Genomic DNA, 20,470 nt, shown 5'->3' with positions numbered 1-20,470 from the left:
AGTCTGTAAAATTTTGGCCATTATGGAGCCAGCTACAAATCAGTGTGCCTGGTTATTGTAATGAATTATTGTACAGTAATAAAGACCACATAGCTGTACGTAGAAACTGGTGTAAATCAACAGCTATAGGACGTCAGCATAATTGCCGCAACTGCTTCATATTCAGCGGTGAAAATATTTTGTGCTAGCTTTATTTGCCTATTTCAAGCTAGCACAATGCTTTGCCATAAGAACATTTCTCACTGGGTTTCTTTCTGAAACGGAGGCAAAGAGAGTGGCTTAGTTGTTAAAATATGTTGGAATAGCACTAGGGAGAACTCAGGTTAAATATCCAGTCTTACGTACTTCACAGGATAATTGTGAGTGCAAAATTAGGGAGAGAGCATGTTGGACACTGTGAGAAGGGGGAATTATAGTATGGAATATATATTTGCAGAAAAAATAAAAGAATAACAAAACAACAACAATCACCTCTATTGCAGTCACTTTGGATCCTCCCTACTGCTATGAAAAGAAGATTTCAGGATGCTAAGTAGCAGAGCTATTTTTTCTGAGCAGTTTTATTTGAAACTGCTGGCCTGTGTTTAAGAATTGGCACATAACAGTGTAGTGCACCTAAGTTTTTCATAGCCTGCAGATAATTTATTTCTCCCATACAATTCCTTCTAAAATACATATGTCAGCTACAAGGCATATGCAGAGCACAACTCCTATACATATGTACTTCAGATTAAATTCACTGTGTTCAGTGAGGTTTATAGCCTAGGAATTAGGATTGCAGCCTTGGACATGCATTTTCATTGAAGGATGTTTTTCTCTTATTGTTTGATAATTAATTTAGTTAGTAAAATGAAACTAGCTATAACTTTAGGAGTTATTATAGGAGTCAGTTGCTACTTTGCATGCAGGTAAACCCTTTTCTAATTTCTCTTACCACTTGCTGCATCTGGATATAATGATCTTAAACAATAATGATATAAAACCCTACATTGTGTAAGTAAACTGATAAACATTTTATGCACCTTACTACATGCAAAATCAGCTATCATGATTCTATTAAGAGTTCATATGCTAAATTCAAAAGCCTGGTTAAATCAATTCATTCTGAACTTATTAAATACATACATTCTTGACAGACACATTCTTGAAATGTGTTAAGTGGGCAGGTGTGTTTCTTCCATAGACATTTTTTTATTCAGCAGAGCAATTAATCTTATCTTGCCACAATTAAATAACAGCAGATTTGGCATAAGAAATGGCTAACTTATTAAAGTGTTCATATATGTGCAGATAAGAGACATGGGTAGCTCTCCTGAATTATACTGTTATTTATGCAATTAGTCTTTTATCTTATATTGCAGACAGAATCCACCAAGACGGAGAATCCAAGCATCAAGAAATCACTCTTTCCACTTTTTAGTACAAAGAATCACTTAAAGCATAGCTCTTCTTTGAAAAAGATTCCTGTAGTCACTCTACCTATGGTATTGACTTTTAAAAATGGTAGCACTGAATTAAAACAAACAAACAAATACTTCAGTAAATTTATTTTACTGACCACAGCAGCATGTATTTTTCCCATGGGATCACAAGCCTCTTCATGCAAGCTAAGCATCTTGAGCCAGTTCCACAAATTCAAAGATTTTTTTAAGTTTTCAAAACTTCCAAGAAGTGTGACATGGTTATATTTTGAAAAATTAGGAATAGATGTTTGTAGCAAACCATTAAATGCAACATCATCTGAAATCAGTCACATGGTACTAATGTTCAAATTATCCTTTCTTTATATTATTTAGTTGAGTCATGTTTACATGGTTTGCCATTTCTTTCCTTCGGCTTAAGTAAAAAGAAGCTTCCTTTGAAAAATGAAACAACCTCTTATTAACTTGATTTGCCACAGAACTCTATATTGGTCTGTTTTTAATAGCTTTAATTTCCTTAGGTTTTGTGGTAATTAGCCGCCTTGTTGTTTTGATTGGCAGAATAAAGGCTAAGCTCCCTACATTTAATGTCTTAACAAATTTTTAATCCTAAGATTCAGTTGCCGAGAAAACACTCTCTAGCCAATAATTTCTTGTCCCTTCCCAATAATTCTATGAATACTCAAACCATCCCGGTGATGGGTTCAGCCATCATTTCCCCTTGCAACTAGTGTAGCATTACTTAGAAACCTGTGTGATTATAAAATTCATTTTACTTTGGTGGGGAATAAATTGTTTCCTTGCACAAATAATGCACAACTAACAGCCTGATAACTTTCAATTTATATATTGATCTTTTTTCTTGAGAAGAAAGAAAACATGTTTTGTTTTTGTTTTTTGTGGAGGTGGCTCATGATCTTAAGAGCAGTATGGAATGCTATGGAAATGAGGATGAAACACAACAATGCACTTATTTAACTGCTCTTTCTCTCTTACAGTGATTTCACTAACAGCATGTGAATGCCTTAAAGGTGGAGGTTGTAACAAATCTGCATGGCATCTACAAATGTGATTATTAATATGGACATATTAAAGGGGCATTGCAATAACAGGCTTCACCTGCATTGCTTTGATCTGGGAAGCTGGGAGAAGGGAAGCAGTTTGGAACATCTACTCCTTAGGAATTGATCAGCCCCCAAAATCTTTCTGTGTTGCAGATGCCTGGGAGTGATAGTCAGGATCTTTTGGCATTACAGAAAGCGATGCACTCATCTAATCACCCTGGCAGCAGGCAGAAGGATTGGCATTCTGATAAGATGACAGAAATCCAAAGTCATGTAAGTGAAATTATTGCTTCATTCCAGTTTAAGGTCAGGGGAATAGTAGGTAGGTCTGCTAAGTAGCAACCCAAAGTACCAGTATATACCTTTATATCATAGGAACATATGAAGTTTATACTGCATTCAGGTCATTGGTCCATCCACTGAGTACAGTACATGCTGACTGAATCCATTGCTTCTCTAACCCACTTTTCTCTGAGTTTTTAGTCCAGCCCTACTCTCTCTTTCAAGCAAGTATCTAGGTATGCTAAACAGCAGGATGGAGCGTATGAAAGAACCAGAGAAATGCTGAAGGGAGAAGATAAAGCTGCCTTGTGTTTTGATGTCACTGTCTTTCCTCCTTCCCTCCAGAATCAACCTAGAATAGTTACGATTGCCAGTCTTACAACCCAGAGGACCATTTTTGCTTTAATTCCACCGTGACCATCCATGTGTTGGACAGGGGGCAGTATTTCATTGTTGTTGTAATTAGAAACTGTATACAGTTGTACCTTGGATCCCGAACACCTTGGGAGCTGAACGTTTTTGCTCCCAAACACTGCAAACCCAGAAGTGAGTGTTCCAGTTTGCAAACATTCTTTGGAACCCGAACGTCTGACGTGGCTTCTGATTGGCCTCAGGAGCTTGCTGCAGCTAATCGGAAGCTGCGCCTTGGTTTCCAAATGTTTTGGAAGTCAAACGGACTTCCGGAATGGATTCCATTCGACTTCTGAGGTACTACCGTATGTTACTTTACATTATTGGCAAATACCCCAAAGCACAATAGAATACATTCTGTGATCAGAATTAAATATATTGGGGGGAAATCCATAGTTTAAAGCAAGTCAGCAATGTAAGAAAGATAACACTTTCAAACCTTGAAACAGGCCTGGTTAAAGAACTGAATTTTTAGGAGACATTTGAAACATGCAACTGATGGTGCTTCCCAAATCATTTTTGGGAGAGTATCCCAGAGGGTTGGTGCTGCAGGTGAAAAGGCCTTTTCTGAGAGGTTTCCAGATGGCAATATGCTGGCCACAGTATGGCCAGCAGGGTCTCCTCTTAGGATGATCAGTAAAGGTTGATTTGGCCTATGGTAGAGGCAACCAGTACTTGGCCATAGCTGCTCAACAGCAGCTAAGCGAGTTGCTGGCCACATATTCATACTAGAAAAAGGTTTAAGGTAGTAGCTGAGATGGAGACAGGACACATGATCACATGAATGATCAGCAGTTCCTTGTGCAGGGTGCTGACATTAGCAGGCTTCATGGAAAGCCTGCCTGGACTGCCATATCATGGTTACCTCTACCCCTTTTGCTGCTACTCAGCAGTAGTGAACAGGTACTGTCTCCACCCCTGTTCTTTACTGATGACATTGGCAGCTTCAAAGGAGAAATAGTTCCCCAAGGTTCTGACCTGGCTTCCTTAATAACTACTCCGTCTGCCAATTAGTGGCATACTTTTTTGGATGATTTGATGTCCTTTGCATTCCATGGTAAAATATAAGAATAGCCCTAAACTTCTGCTTCACTTCACTCCTGAAGCATAGGTGAATTATTTGCCAGATCCTATAACTGCTAGTGAGCTACTGGCCACATTCACATGTCACTCTAAACCATGGTGTGCAATGTGCACAATCCACACTGAGTGCTCTCCCTTTCTTCCTCCTACATGGCCAGGAAGATTCAATCAGATCCTTTCACTTCTGCTTTAGTTAGCCAGTTTGTCGTGTGATCCAAGCCTGGAATTGTGGTTAACACTAGCTGTGGCTAGTTTCAACAAGCCAGCTTCAGAAACCGTGGTTTAAAATTGCCTTGTTTGAAATGAACCGTATTTCCTGTTTGCCACATTGTGTTACACCAGCAACAAAAGTTTCTGAACTTCCTATCTCAAACTCATGGCCAGGAGGAGTCAGAAATCTCATAAGGATAGATAAGAAAGAGTACAGGAGAGGTTTCAGTTTCAAATGTGAGGTGATGAACTCTCAAAACACACATGAACTCCCTTCAGCTAGATGTAAATTGATTTGCCATCTGCATTCCATCCTGTCCAGCAATGCTAAAATGACCTCAGGAGAGGAGGCTAAAAGCACACCCCCTTAACACATATAGAGAACTGGAGGTACTGGGAAGCCATAGCTTCTGAGAAGTGCAGAGCATGGCTGTTATGGTATTATCCCATATGTTGTACTAGATTGAAGTACATAATTTAGAAGTGTCTTGTGGAAATTAGTCATTCAAGACAGATGGATGTTCAGGGATCTTATATTGGAAATATCTTGAGTCTTAGCAGTTGTTTTTAAAAGCTTCATTTAAATTATTTATAAACTTATTTCAACTGTTATTTGGGTATTTTTTAATTAATTGAATAAAATCTCTATGAAGCTGTTGCATCTATTAGAAGGCAGCTAAAACTAACAATAATAAAGTGGTACTTTGGTTCTCAAACGTAATCCGTTCTGGAAGACTGTTCGGCTTCCGAAACATTCAAAAACCGAGGCTCAAAGGGTGGTCTGCAATGGAGAAAATTGAAAAAAATGCAATGAAAGCCGTTCGACTTCCAAGACGCATTCGAAAACGGAAGCATTTACTTCTGGGTTTCCAGCATTCAAAAGCAAAATGTTTGGCTTCCGAGAGGTACCACTGTATAAGAAATTATCAAACCTGGTGGAAGAGTGAAGAATAATGTTTATCATTTATGTCAAAATTTGAGCACAGAATCTTCAAGTAGAGAAATGTTCATTCTGCATGCAAATGCTGAAAATGCAATAGTATTTAAAGCTATAGAATATTATAAAAACATACTTGGGCACCGTATTTCTAGACTATACTTTCTTGAGTGAAAAGCGGAAAGTGGATGGAAAAAGAAACATATTGTAAATAATACAGCATTATTGAACAAAGACTGTTTTCGGTGTTTATAAGCAGAAAAGGGAGTACAAATAAATAAAAATAACAAGGCCCATGAAGTTTTCTTCTTTTTCTTTAGAGCCAGCCTTTAAAATCCCTCCGCAAGTTGTTGCACCTTTCTTCATCCTCAAACCATTCAATTCCTTCTGAGCCTCGATTCCAGCCCTTACCAAGTCAGCCAACTAAAACATCTTTTTCTGAAGTTCGAATTCATCCCATAAGTCAAGTTTCCTCCAGTAGCAGCAGCAACCTACGGCAGGAGTCCCAGTCAAAAGGCAGAACCACACTCCAGATCCCGGGCCAGATGGAACCCAGTTGGCATGTTTCCCCAGTGAACAGGAGTGCCAATGATGGGACTTCATACTCTGATCAGATGCCTTCTAAGAGTGGGCAAAATGGTCATACTTACAACCGAACAAATAGATCCCGAATGCCAAACTTGAATGATTTGAAAGAGACAGCTTTGTAATAATACTCCAGGAAATGCTATTGCAGGGATTTTATCAGGGGGCATGGCAGTGCTGGTGATCGTGGTGGTAACTGAATTCTCAGCTTTATAAAAGGTGTGCAATATTGAATACGTGGAGCTACTGTTTGTTACCACACCAGTAGGGATCTTACAGTGAAATTATTAATTGCCATTCATCTAATCTCATGACAAAAGAATGTGCACTTCAGGGAGAATGAACTTTTTTGCCCTTTTCTCTCATTTTACATTCCAGCTTAGTGCACACCTCCGTCTGTATAGGCACTTCGGAGAGTTGAAAGAAATGTCTTTAGACCTGTGCCCTTATGAAAAAAAAATATTGCTGCCTAGATTTAATTTTTTTTAAAGAAACTGTGGGGTTTATGTGAAACACTTGTATCCCTAATAAGGGTTTAAAGTTAAGTTGTATGTTTTTATTTGTTTTTTAAACTTCCATATTTGATAGGGTTTGTAATATTTATTTATGATCTACTATTGTATTGTTATAATCATATCTTATGTTACAATGTATAGTTATTTTGAGCTGTTTGAAACATTGTGATGCAGTGCAACAGCTACAGTAGTTTCTATAAAAACTAACATACATAGATTGCATCAGGAGTATTTTATTATATACATAAATTATATATATGAATATATATATATATATATACAGATATATATAAATGGTAAATAACTGTCTTTTTAAAAATATACTCATTTAAAAGAAAAGTATTGTTATGACACTATCTGCCATATTTTTATACATTTGTGATATAAAGTGCAGTATTATACTTCTAATAAAAGGGAACTGAATGTGGATTGAAGTGTGAACTGTAAGAAGTTTTGCCCAGCTAGTACTAGATGCAGTGTCATTGCTGACAAAACAAAATACAATAGTAATTCTCAGACTTTGCTCTTAGCTTGTTTCTGCAGGCAATGGCTTATCAAAAATGGAAACCCTTAAAGTCAATTGAAAAGTGATATATTCCCCCCAAAATGTGTGCTTAGCTTTTCCCATTACTCTTAATGGAAGATGGGCATCTGCATTATCGTGGTAGAATCCCACCTTGTTACAGTTGTCCATGCAGAAAAACTAACCTGTAACAAGTTAACGCAGATCCTCTTCTGTTCAATATGTGAGGTGAAGACCAAAGAGCCACAGCAGGAGTTGCAAGTGGCAAGCCAAAGTTGGCATGACTTAGCACTGTAAATCATGGTGAAAGGTTTTAGGCCTCTATGTATTCTTTGCACTTTGCTTGAAATTGTACCGACCAGAAAGTAAAATATTGTATTTAAATGTAAGAGAGGATGTGGCACTTCTATTTTGTTTCTAAGATTTAATAAAAACTGTGACATAATATTTGAATATGGAAAGCAACACTTTTTCTGCTAAGTTTGATTTCCCCCTATATCACTTATAAGAATATCTATGTGGACATTAAAGCTTCACTCTCTTCAGAGTGCTGGATGTTTTCTAATTTCCTATAGAATATTATTTTTAAAAAATCAAGTGGACTTATAGCAGAGTGTATGTAGAGTCTAATATTCCGTTTGCTCACAATTACTATAACTCAGGAAAAAAAGATAATTGGAAAAATGTTGGCCCATTATGGAGCTGGTATAAATGAAAAAAGAATGAGACAATAGTGTCAGAACAATACATGTTTTAAGTCTTAACTCCTCAGACTTACACAACTCTTGAAAGCATAGCTTAGCCAACTAGTTGTGGTTTTTCTAGCAGTTTACTGCTTTGTCCTCCAAAAGATTACCTGAAAAGCAGAAACTTGCTGGTTTACGTGGATATTTAGAAGTACAGACGAATGGAAGAGATGTACTCTTATCTTTGCAGTACATTAAAGATATATGTGAATTTTTAAACAGCATCTGCAGACTTCATAGTAGGAACAAAATATTTTTCATTGTAAAAACCAAAAACTTGAGTTGGAAGGATAGTATATGTGTCTGTTTCCTATTTAGAAAACAGGTATTAGAACAATACATGAAATAATGAGTGTGTTGTGGGGAATATGAGACCGTATGATGGAGTTTGTTTAGTAACTGGGTGTCAATTTGATTAATAGAGTATCTATCTTCTAACAGTGTCCTTCACCCACCAACTGCCAAATTGGCCTTACTATTTGTTTTGAGACTGCAGCTCTGAGCAGTACTGTCTGCGTTACACTAGTTGTAGCTGTTTAATTATTGCTAAATCCCATTTTGATTACTAATACTTATTACACTGCAGGCAATTTGCACACACAATTTTTTGTAATGCTATTTCTAGCTTGTGTGTGGAAGCCCTCTGCCTTGAAAAGATTTAGCATCAAAGTTAAGTATATCAGAAAATCATTAATTGTATTGTTGCTTTTAAAATTAGTATTGCCATTTTCAAGGATAAACCTGAAAGTATCTGTCTGACTTTCAGGAGAAAGTGAAGAAATAATATAATTTTCTCTTTTTGTTAAAATGAAAACTGTACATCATGCTTGAACACACACAGTTTCCAATCTGTTAATATAAAGAGTAAGTCTTATTTCAAAAGCCTTGCACTTAATTTGGTTTATGTAGCCAACTTGTAATATGTTAGACTTGTAAATATGCTAAGACATCCAAAAATCTTATTAGGCTAATGGAGATTTGCTAGCATCAGAAGAAGAGCAAAGCCTATTACACATTAAACTATTATTCAAGTGTGAGCTTTTCTCTTCGCTGAGATTAGAAAAGTAATTTGCTGTACTCTCTGTAGCTTTACCAAGGATAGAGCAGCTAAACTTAGGTATGTGTTTTGCTCTCTGATGGTATTCCTAGTATAAAATAATCAGTGTCATGTATACTACTGGAAGGCAGCATACATTTTCCTGTGGGATTGTAGGGATATTTTAAATAGGGAAAATAAAACTTTGATATATTTAACAATATCTGTGGAACAAATCTTTGATACTTTTGCAAAATTGTCCATTCAATAGCATTTCGTTTGAAAGTGCCCATATTCCAATAAAATGCATCAAAAACTGGCCTAAACAGTTTATTGAAAGTAGAATTTGGTAAACATGCTGCTGAGATTTTTATTTTGGTAAACGTTGATGATAGTAAAAAGAGAAGCAAGTTAAATTTTGCTTGATTCTGAGTGTGGGGAATGAGCATATTTTTAAGTTTTTTAAAAAATTGTAAGTTGTATTTAAAATTTGAAAGATTACTGAAATTTATGACTGAGATCTAGCATGTTTAGTGCAAGAGGTTTGAGAGCTGACATTGGACAAGCTTAACTGTGACCAACTATAATAATAATGGCAGTTGGCTAGTTATCCTCAAGCATCAGGCACCCACTGGATTTGGCTGTTGCACTACACTGCGAATGAGACTCCTACAAGCAGACTGGCTTGTCACGTGAGCAGGTTGCCACAATTGGTTATCTCCCTTTAAAAAAACAACAACACACTACTTTGAGCAACAGACAAGATCACTAGGGAAGGGCAATGGCAGTCACTCCTTGTTTCTTGGATTTGGCATACATTTATTACAAGCATTCCAACCCAGTACTTTATAACTTCAACCCAAGATCAGGAGGTATGGTTTTCAGATGTGTGTTTTAAAAAACCATGTTCTGTTTTTAAACTCCTATATAAGAAAGCTTCCCATATAAATCCCCAAATAGTATTGTGATCAGCCTCCCGCTCCTGATTCGTAACTATTTTTTAAAATATATATAAAAAAATCATTTATGTCCTAGAAGAGAAGTATTGATAGTCTTTAGTATTTCATTTGGCTTTTGTATAGAAAACACAGTTATTAAAATGTTCTCTTCCATTCTGCCATCCCCCCACACCACAAAAGTATGAGTAATCCACAGTTTCCAGCTGCCTTAAATATATCCAACTTTTTATTTTTTACACTGTATGGTAGTTCAGCTAAAACTGAAGGCATTTGTAAAATAACCAACAGAGAAGAACCAGGAATCCAAATATTTTAAGGCTCCTTAAAATACCAAATTGAATTATGACCGAGAGCAAATGTGAAATTGGCAGAGAACAGGTATATCTGTGTCACGGTTCTATTTGAGTATTGGACTAGTGTTTGTTAGTTTTGCTCTGAGGTAGAATAATAAAACTTAGTCAGACATTTGCCTAAAACACTCTCAACTGAGAATGTGAATGTGTAGCCTGACTCTTGCATAACAGTAATGCTATGATAAGTTTTTGTGTATTTGTTTTGTGTGGTGGTGCAACTATTCAGGCATTAGATGAACATGCACAAGGAGTGTACAATGGTTCTGTCTTATAGTGCAGTTATTTGAGCTAGGCTTGGTATATGTTGCAAGGAAAGCATATTACAGTAGTCTTCAATAAACATTCAAACAATATTAAAGTATATGTAAAATTAAGATTATTTTAGAACAGCCTTCCTCAACCTGGTTCCCTTCAGATGTTTTAGAGTACACGTCCCATAATTCCTGATGATTGGCCTTGCTTTTCTGGAGCTGACGAGAATTGTAGGCCTCAACATCTAGAAGACACCAGGTTGAGAAAATGTTCTAGAAGAAAAGGTGCCTTTCCGTATCCAAATCCATTCTCCTGTTATTTTTTATTATGCCAGCTGGCTTACACATGAGAATTAGTAGCAGATAAGGACAAAAGCCATTTTTCCTAGTGTCTAGTATAATCCAGCTGCTGTTTAAGAACTTTTAATACAACACAGTTGCATACAGACAAATTATCAAAATAAATTAATGTATCTTTATTTCCCAGTGAATTCTCTTCATTCAGCTACCGTAACAACAGTGTGAGAGCCTTTCCTCACATGTCCGCGTGTGTCTGCTCACACAAACTCACTTATTAATATTCTGCATTATAGAATAAAAATACCATGGAAACATAACTGACCAGTTTATTAACAAAATACTTAAAGGAATTTTATATGTTAGCTGAACACAGTTCCATTTACTTTTAAGAGTAATGAATAAAAGTTGACGTCACTCGCTTCAACGTAGCGGTGTAGAAGATTTGCCCACTCCTATGAAGTTTACCATTAAATGAGCAGCGCTTCTGGAAAATGTCGATTAAGTTCATTCAGCCAAATAAAGGTGACCAAGCTCTCTTAAACAAGCTGCTGCAATACAGTACCATTGCTTCTTGTAGCTGTTCGTAGAGCATGTTTACTGAATGTATAGCTAAATAGTTGTACACAGTTGTTGTTTGCTAGGACATTGCTCAACACAGGACTTTTCAGTTACCTCTCTTGGTCAGTTAATTACAAATTATAATACGGAGTTTGCTTTACTTTCTTTTTGAAGAGTCCGGTCTTTCGGGGTTTTGGTCAGGAATGGGGAACCTGTGGCCCTCCAGATGTTGTTGAACTACAACTCCCATCAACCCTAGCCAAATTCCAGCATGACCAGTGATCAGGAATTATGACAGCTGTAGTCCAGCACCCATCTGGAGAGCTGCAGGTTCCCCATACCTGTTTTTAGACAGTGCTTATATTAATTTTAAGCTGCTCAGTGCATGCCCATTGTTAAATTGCTTTAAGGGGTCTTCCTTTATTTCTTTATGCTGGATTGCCCTTTTTGTTTTGTTTTTCGCTCCGGGGGGATGGACATGAAAATATTTAATTTCCCATTCTGAAACATTGTTAGACCATTGTTAGATTTTTGTCCAGGATGTTCATTTGCTCATTTATTTGCTAGATTATCTGAGACATGCATTTTTAACTCTCATCATATTCCAGCATAACCATTATCTTAAAATGTGCTTTAAAAAACAAACAAACCACAAAAATTTAGTCCACTGGACATAATATGGAAAATACATCATGTGGGGGTTATTATTTTTGAAGAGTCGGTAAAATGCATGGTGGCTTAAGAAATGTATGGAGCATCACAATTTAATATTTGCTAATAGAATCACCTGAGATGTGTGCTAATTCTAAGATTGCAAAATATACATTGCTGTAATTAATTCTAGTGGGAGGACTTAGAGTTCATAAGTGGCGGGAAATCTATCCTCTTTAGATTCTTTTTCTCCAACCTCAGTGTTAGAAGAATTAAAGTGAAGGACATACTAATTCCATAGTAGTACATTTTGACCTATAAATTCAGGTTCTCTGGAGAAGGGGGAAAAATGCCAAATAGAGATCTTCAGGGGGGAATAGCTTTGACTATTTAATATATTTAGAAATCCAGGACTGCTGAGATCTCCATTGTCAAAATATTGAATAAGAATTGTAGATGAAAAAATAGGGGAGAGGATGCCTCTTGGAGAAGTTAATAGCTTTAGGAAAGTCAAGGTAAACCCAAAAGATCTAATTAAAAAGGCAGATTTCTTGGCTTTTGAAGCATTATAGGTAAAGATTACCCACTTTCACTATCCCTTTTTTAGAAAATCTCAGATGCGCAAACTTAAAATCAACCTTGCTTTCTGTTATGAAAAAGACGTTATGTAAATCTTTGAATTAAAACTGATTTTGAAAATATGTTGGGTATTTGAAGATTTCATTCCAAGTTAATAAACCATCTGTAAAGTGTTTATAGAACTCTTTGTATCATGTTGTGCTTACACCGTATCAGATTGTTTTCAGGCATGTATTCCATTTTTAACTGCTGTATAATTTTTATTGTTTATGTAAATAGTATGAGAAAGAGAGACAGAAATGATCCTATGTTTAATCTTTAATTATCAGCATGGGAATTATTCATTTTTACTGAGCACAATGTATTTTTGAATGGGCCTTCCAAAACATGTCTTTAATAAAAATGCAGGTTTTGCACTAGAAAACTGAGGTTGTCATCCCTCCTGTCCTCCAAAACATTTCGTGCATCTGTAGTAAGTTTCCTTCAGCCTTGCTGATCTTTTATTTACCCTTCTGTGCTTAGCTTTTTTTGAACCTCTAGCTCCTTGAATGTATTTGCCAAGAAATATTTTTGACTTGTCTGAAACATTTAAATGATACCAGTTTATGTACATTACTTTTGAGTTCAAATAGTACCTGTTTTATCTCAAATAGACAGTGACCTGCTTTTGGACATAGCCATATAGCTGACATAATATGCCAGTGTTCCCTTTACATCTTCGTCCCATGGGGTCACTGAGCTACAGAGGTCACTAGAAGAATCTGTCCTGGACAAGAATATCATTTCTCTCTCTGCTTCATTCCAGAACAGCCCACAAGTGTTTCATCTACTTTATTACTATGATCTTATAATTTCCCCAAGCAGAAAAATTGCCAAGAGAACAGCAAGAAGTATACAGATACATGTCAGCATCAGAATACTAGTGTTCTTAATTAAACTGACTTCTTTGGTTTACGTATGGCAAGGCTAGAGTTGACCATGAATCTCAGATGAGCATGTCACAGTAGGCCTATTCACACAGGTACAGGGGGTCTGTGTGTGTCCCATTAGCCCAGCCATAGCCAGTGTCCATACGTTGAGCAAGGTGTTCAAAAAGGAGCACCTATATGTGTACAGTTGTATTTCCATGGGTACATTTTTTCATTCCACATGTGGATAAGAACCTAAGAGCCTGCTGGAGCTGGCCAGTGGCCCGTCTACTCCAGTATCCTGTTCTTACGGTGGTGAACTAGTTTCCCAGAGGAAGGCTACAATCGGAACCTGAGCACAATAGCGCTCACTACTGGCAGTTCCCAGCAGTGGATATTCAAAGACCTACTACCTCCCATAGTGGAGATAGGACATAGCCACTGATAGCCTCCTCTTCCAGGAATTCATTTACTCTTATAGCCATCCAAGATGGGACCATCACCAGGACAACATCAGGAGCGGGGTATGTTCCTGTTTCCCTCCACACATTAGTGTGAAGCATATGTAGACACAGCTTAACTTACTGCCCAGCTTCAAAGATGGTTGTGTAGGAAAAATCAGGACTGTCAAACACTAGTCCAGACTTGAGCAATAATGTTCACAATTCCTTTTCTGTATCTGGGAGAGCCTTTTGTTCTCAATATTTTCTTCATCTCTTTGTCATCATCTGCTTCATTGAGAAACAACTATTGCTCTCAACATTGGTTTGGAAATGTTTGTCAGCTGATGTATGCTCACTGATTCTGTGTTTCTAACGGATGAGCCAATTGCTTGTGGCAGCAATGCAGTGTTGCATATTAAACCATCTAGTTCGTCAAAATCTTGATAACTGCCATTCCAAATGGTATAATCTTGGTCAGCAGTTTGTGTTCCACATCATTTCAGTCATTTGGATATACAGTATGTTTGAAGTTTTCCATTTCCTTTAGGTATCTCTCTTGCTTGTTGCCATCACTTTTTTGGGATTTTGGTGAGTTTAATAAAATGCATTAGCCTGGAGTGACAGATTTCCAGTACAGCATTTTGATAATTCCTCCTTTCTTACGGAAAGAAATACCCACCTTTTGTTCTCTATAAATGGCGTTGGATGCAGATGCTTCTGTTCCATAAAGATTTCTTGCTTTCTAATTTGACTCCATACATCTCCTTGGCTGCCAGTTACTGAAGACAATAAAATAAATGGATGATATGAGCACACACCGAAAAGCCAAGTCTATCCTAGGAGCAGCTGTGTGTGAGAGATAGAATTTGGAGCTTCTGTGTTGACCTTTTCAGTAATAAGAAGAGTGAGATCTCAGTGTATCTGTGAAAACTGGAAGGAGGCAAATATGAGTTGGTGCCTGATAATCTGCTCTCTAGGAACATTGGGCTTCCCCAAGTCTGCAACCAGAGTTCCCTTTTCACTGGAGATGTTGGGAACTGAACCTAAGACCTTCTGCATGTAAAGCATGAGTTCCACCACTGCACTTAGGTCACCCTATCAGAATGTGAATTGTGATAGGAACTAGGATTCTATTGATACCCATAGAAATGCACTGGTCTCATGGATATTCATTAGACAGAGTACTGAGGGGGTAGGTAGCACTGGCAGCACTCCTGAGCCTCTTGGCCATTCCTTTCTGTAGGAGATCAGAGCTGTGTGTCCTACACAACCTGTCAGTCTCTCCCTAAACTTGCCTGCTGCCTTTCAATGCTGAAGAGGATGCTATTCCATTGCCAGTGTTGAAGTAATATTCAACTGCTAGTCAGTTGAGCTGCATACTGGCTTCACACCCTCCCTCTTTCTGCCTGCCTGCCTGCCTGTGAGAGCCTGTATGCTGTAGTGATTAAGAGCAGTAGACTCGTAATCTGGTGGACTGGGTTTGCGTCTCCGCTCCTCCACATGCAGCTGCTGGGTGACCTTGGGCTAGTCACACTTCTCTGAAGTCTCTCAGCCCCACTCACCTCACAGAGTGTTTGTTGTGGGGGAGGAAGGGAAAGGAGAATGTGAGCCGCTTTGAGACTCCTTCGGGTAGTGATAAAGCGGGATATCAAATCCAAACTCTCCTCCTCCTCCTCCTCCTCCTTCCCCTTCTCCCTGCCCCTGAGACCACTTCACTTAACGTCCATCCTGATGAGTTCTGGAGAAAGCTTGATCACTCTTTTCGGACATTTTGGTTAGTCCTAATAAAAGTATTGCCTGTCTGGCATGTTTTGAGCTAATTTCTCCACTATTATGAAACTTTCTAGTTATATGCAGTGCCTTTTTTCTAAAAAAAAATGTTTAGGGGTACTCTCATTTTCTTACTCATATTGAAATACCACCCCTCAATAAGGCCAAACTTAGATTCAAAAAATATTTAGGGGTATGCATACCCCTGTGTACCCGCCCCCCCGGAAAAAAAGCACTGGTTATATGTTTCTTCATTTTAAAACAACAGCTAGCATTGCCTATATATTCAGGTTGAATAACTGGTTGTATTTTTATCTCCACATTGCTTATGCTTTATGGGAAAGCATATTAAGATGACCCCTTTAATCATAGCAAATAAGCTTCCATCTTTTCTGGAAGCTTTATATGCAAAATCTTCTGCAGGTATGGCTATGTGCTTATTTCAAGCTTCTTCCTACACTTTTCCTGAGATGACTGTCACAGCACTTTTTAATCAGTCTCAATGGTAGATGATAAATATGTTCTGTATGGCATTTCACTGGAGCTAATACTTCTTGACACCAACATGAAAATGCAGTTCAGCTTCAACTTTCCAGCCCCACTTTTTGACATTTTCTGCAAGCTGTGTTCCTTTCCTAGATTTCCTCACACATATGCTGTTTTGGTGCTTTATAGGCTATTTTAATCTCTTTCTCCATAATGTATTTGCTCTTGTATCAAGAAAAGAACTGAGGCTTCTAGGTGCTTAGAAGATGAGAATGTTATGTGGTCTTGGCAAGCACAAGTCTGTGGTAAGGTAGTTGCTACTTTGAAATGAGTGCCCATTTTGAGCCAATAGGCATATATGAGGTAGACTGCCATTATCTGTAGTGCACAGTATCATGTATACCACCAGCTGTTCCTGTAGACACCTGGATACAGTGGGAGAAAACCAATGACAAATTATGCACAGTATATGCTTTTTTTTTTTTTTTTGCACTGCATGAATGGAGAACTGAATTGCAAACTTCAGAAAGGTTGGCTCTTTTCCAGTTCACACATTGTTTTGGAATGTGCAAATATGGTAAGTTTACCTTTAAATGTGAACCGAAATGAATTTCTGTCTAATATCTAGTGCTGGCTCAGATGAATAAAACATGATTGGTTACCTACAGCAACTTACTTTCTATATTTGGGTGCCATAATCCCAATGCTATTGGGGGGAAAGGTCTGTGTCGTATAAGTGTATATATTTTCCCCCTCAGATACCTATCTTTAGAAACCCACAGCTGCTGCTTTTATTGCTCTATGTTACCTCTCTCTTCCTCCCTCTCTACATCAGCCATAGATGATTTAACCTGCAATTCTATAGCCCTTACATGGGAGCAACTTCTCAGTAGCCTTTTTAGGATTTTATTCTGAGGGGGGAAAGCTCCCTGTATGTGTACAATTGGATTTTATGAAAACTGTGTCACTAGGTGGCCAACTTCCCAGCCACCTGGGAGCTGCTAGCAGGGGCAGGCAAATGGACATGTACTGTATTTCCTTGTTTCTGTTATGGTATTTTTCTTCTTTATTTCATTCATATCCCACCTTTTTCTCCAAGGAGCTCGAGGTAGCAGATGTGCTTCTTTTCCCGCTCAATTAATCCCCCCAACAACCTTGGAGGTAGGTTAGGCAGGGCTTGCCGATCAGAAGGTCGGCGGTTCGAATCCCTGTGACGGGGTGAGCTCCCGTTGTTTGGTCCCAGCTCCTGCCCACCTAGCAGTTCGAAAGCATGTCAAAGTGCAAGTAGATAAATAAGTACCGCTGTGGCGGGAAGATAAACAGCGTTTCTGTGTGCTGCTCTGGTTTCACCAGAAGCGGCTTAAGTCATGCTGGCCACATGGCCTGGAAGCTGTCTGAGGACAAACGCCAGCTCCCTCAGCCTATAGAGTGAGATGAGTGCCTTTTTAGTCTAAGATCACCTAGTGAGCTTCATGACCAAAGGAGGCAGGACACTGAACCCTGGTCTCCCAGGTCCTCATCCAAAGTACCATCATTATACCACAATGGCTGTCCAGTAATTATAGTCCTTTATCTTTTTCAGTATTGTCTTTTATCTTATGAGCTGTTCAAAGAACACATTCTGTTATACAAAAGTAGTTTGTATATTGTATATAAAGCAACGTTAAACAATGATTAATTGACATTTAGGCCTAATTTGAACATGGTGTGAGTCAGGTAAAAGAAGGTTGCCAGTGTCGTCATTCCATTTAAACCAAGACACATTGCTCAGGTTCAGAGTATTAGCATTCAAAGGATTCTGCATTGCAGGGAGTTGGACAAGTTGACCCTTGGGGTCCCTTCCAGTTGTACAATTCTAGGATTCAATGACTCATAGCCCAGGAAAGTGCACTGCTGTTGTCCTGCTGTTATTTACATGAATAGTGGGGAATGGCTTGGTTTTACATTTGAAGCCATTCTACTGTGTGGGTACGTTTTAACTGGGCTATTTAAAATAGCCCAAGAACTGCCACCACAACATACCCATGGTTGCAATGTGCTAGCCCAGGGGTTGCTAAGATGGTGTCTTCCAGACGTTGTGGACTCCAACTCCCATCAGCCCCAGACAGCACGGCCAACGTTCATGGATGATGGGAGTTCTGGTCCAGCAATGGGAGGGCACAGTCTTGGCAAAAGAAAAAAGCAAGCTGTCACTTCAAACCAATGAGATGGATAAATTCAGGATGGCTCCAATTCCCAATATCAAATCTTAGCTGTAAAAGTAAGTAGTAATTATTTCAGTAAAAAAAAAACTTCCATGGGATGCCGAATATGAACACATTAAAGCAGCAACTGCATAGTGAGAAGGGATAACTATGAGTACAATGTTCAATGGATTCAAGCAGCCTATTAAGGGAAGCTGCGATAACTGGAGCTTAAAGAATTAGTGCTTTTCCAATCCATGAATCAAATTCATTATTCATTACCGTTGATGCCCAAGAGCCTAGCCTTCAAATATTTTGCTTCAGCCACCTCCATTAAAACTGAAATGCATGCATATTTTTCACTGTTTGAATCCCCGTATTGCATAATATGAGCAAGATACAACCCCGAATATAGAAATGTCAGCACTGTGGGGAATGCTATCTGGGAAATCTAAACTGTACTAACATAATAATCTGGCTTTCCACCCCAAATCTGAACTTTAGCTCTTTGCATTGTGAAGTATTTTTCAAATTCCAAGTTCCAAAAGAAAAGCTGCTCTCTTATTTTCCAGCTTGGGGAAAAAAGAAAAGGAAAAGTCCTGAAAATACACACTACAGTTTGTCCTGTCACCTATGGGTAGAGTGGGTGAGTAAAAGCTATGCCACCCTACAAAACGCAACCCCTGTGTAAGTTGCAGGTTTAATGTATTGTTTTGGAAGGTGTGAACCAGGAAGATTCACATTTAAATCTGAGCTGAACAGAATTTATACTCCTTCCCTAGTTAAAAGCCTGGCCAGGGAGCTGCATACATCCCTGTTTAATACCAGCACCTGCACTGAGCAATCAAGGTTCGACAGGCAACAAACCCAGCCACCAGTGCAAATGCAGAGCCAGGATTACATCTGTACCCAGCTGGCCTATATCAAAGTCCAAAACGAAGATCACAGCTAATAGGGTTGTTACTAAAGTCAAAGCACATAGTTATTTACTAATCACATGAAAGCTTATTTTGTAAGTTAATCAAGGCTATAGGCCCCAACCCAACACAGAAGTAATTGGTATAACGTGCATTTAACTCTGTTGAATTGTGGCCCCTGGAGAGTTCTGAGAAAAGCACAGGTTCACAGTGGCGAATCAGCTCGAAGAAGGAGAACCGAGTGAATCATCAAAATAGTTTTGGCTTTATTTTTGAGTGTAGATTTAAATTTATTTTGAAAGCCCTTACATTTAACACATGCACATAAGGAAGGAATATAATTATGTACACACAATTCTACATGTTTACATCACAAACAAATTTAAGTCAAGATACAATGGAAATTTTCTATATGCTGACAGTGACACACATTGAACTGTTGTGTAACTGGTTTTGTAAACCACGGAGAGGTTTTATTACAATCAAACGGTATATAAACAGATAAATAAACACAAATTAAGATTTCTATTTTTTAATTTATAAAATGGGAGTGACTTTAAACCTATAAAAAAGATCAGAACATCCTAGCACCTCTTAAATTAAGTATCTATATGGGGGTGACGCGGGTGCCACTGTGGTCTAAACCACAGAGCCCAGGGCTTGCCGATCAGAAGGTTGGCGGTTTGAATTCCCAGGGTGAGCTCCTGTTGCTCGTTCCCTGCTCCTGCCAACCTAGCAGTTTGAAAGCACATCAAAGTGCAAGTAGATAAATAGGTACTGCTCTGGTGGGAAGGTAAACGGCATTTCTGTGCGCTGCTCTGGTTCCCCAGAAGCGGCTTAGTCATGCTGGCCACATGACAAGGCAGCTGTCTGCGGACAGCTGTCTACTCCCTCGGCCAGTAAAGCGAGATGAGTGTCGCAACCCCAGAGTCGTCCGTGACTGGACTTAACGGTCAGGGGTCGCTTTACCTTTACCTATGGGGGTGACTGAGCTGAATGACAAGCAGAGTCAAATTATCAGTTGCAGTCAAGGTGTTTATTGCCTGCAGCTGGAAGAAACCCATGGCCCCATCTGAGCTGGACAGGTTGCATAGCATCTGGGATACTATCATGTTGAAATGAATAAGCTAGATTCAAACCTGAGAGGATAGGATGATGCAGATTAAATCTGGTTAACATTTTCAGCCTTCCAGGACACAATTCATCCACATGCACTGATTTGTGTCATTTTGTATATATGGTGAAATACATGGTTTGTTTGCTGCTGCTATTAATGCTTAAAAATCATCATAATTTAGG

General features: G+C 38.5%; 1 protein-coding gene across 2 annotated transcripts in view; it reads left to right on the top strand.

Moving 5' to 3' along the window:
* The window catches only part of CDKL5 (cyclin dependent kinase like 5), a 66,021-nt gene extending 53,133 nt beyond the window's left edge, over positions 1-12,888 (top strand). Inside the window, exons 16-18 of one of the 2 annotated variants that reach the window (XM_053387120.1) lie at positions 1,362-1,484; positions 2,639-2,758; positions 5,729-12,888. In XM_053387120.1, the coding sequence (XP_053243095.1) occupies positions 1,362-1,484; positions 2,639-2,758; positions 5,729-6,118 (633 nt within the window). In that variant the 3' untranslated portion in view covers positions 6,119-12,888. The remainder of the gene's footprint in view (positions 1-1,361; positions 1,485-2,638; positions 2,759-5,728) is intronic. The other variant, XM_053387121.1, reaches the window with a different exon arrangement.
* The last annotated feature ends 7,582 nt before the right edge of the window (positions 12,889-20,470 follow it).

Source organism: Podarcis raffonei, chromosome 4 (genome assembly GCF_027172205.1).
Source record: "Podarcis raffonei isolate rPodRaf1 chromosome 4, rPodRaf1.pri, whole genome shotgun sequence".
Lineage (NCBI taxonomy): Eukaryota > Metazoa > Chordata > Lepidosauria > Squamata > Lacertidae > Podarcis > Podarcis raffonei.
The sequence above is the reverse complement of the archived record's forward strand: the minus strand, read 5'-3'. Positions and strand labels throughout refer to the sequence as shown.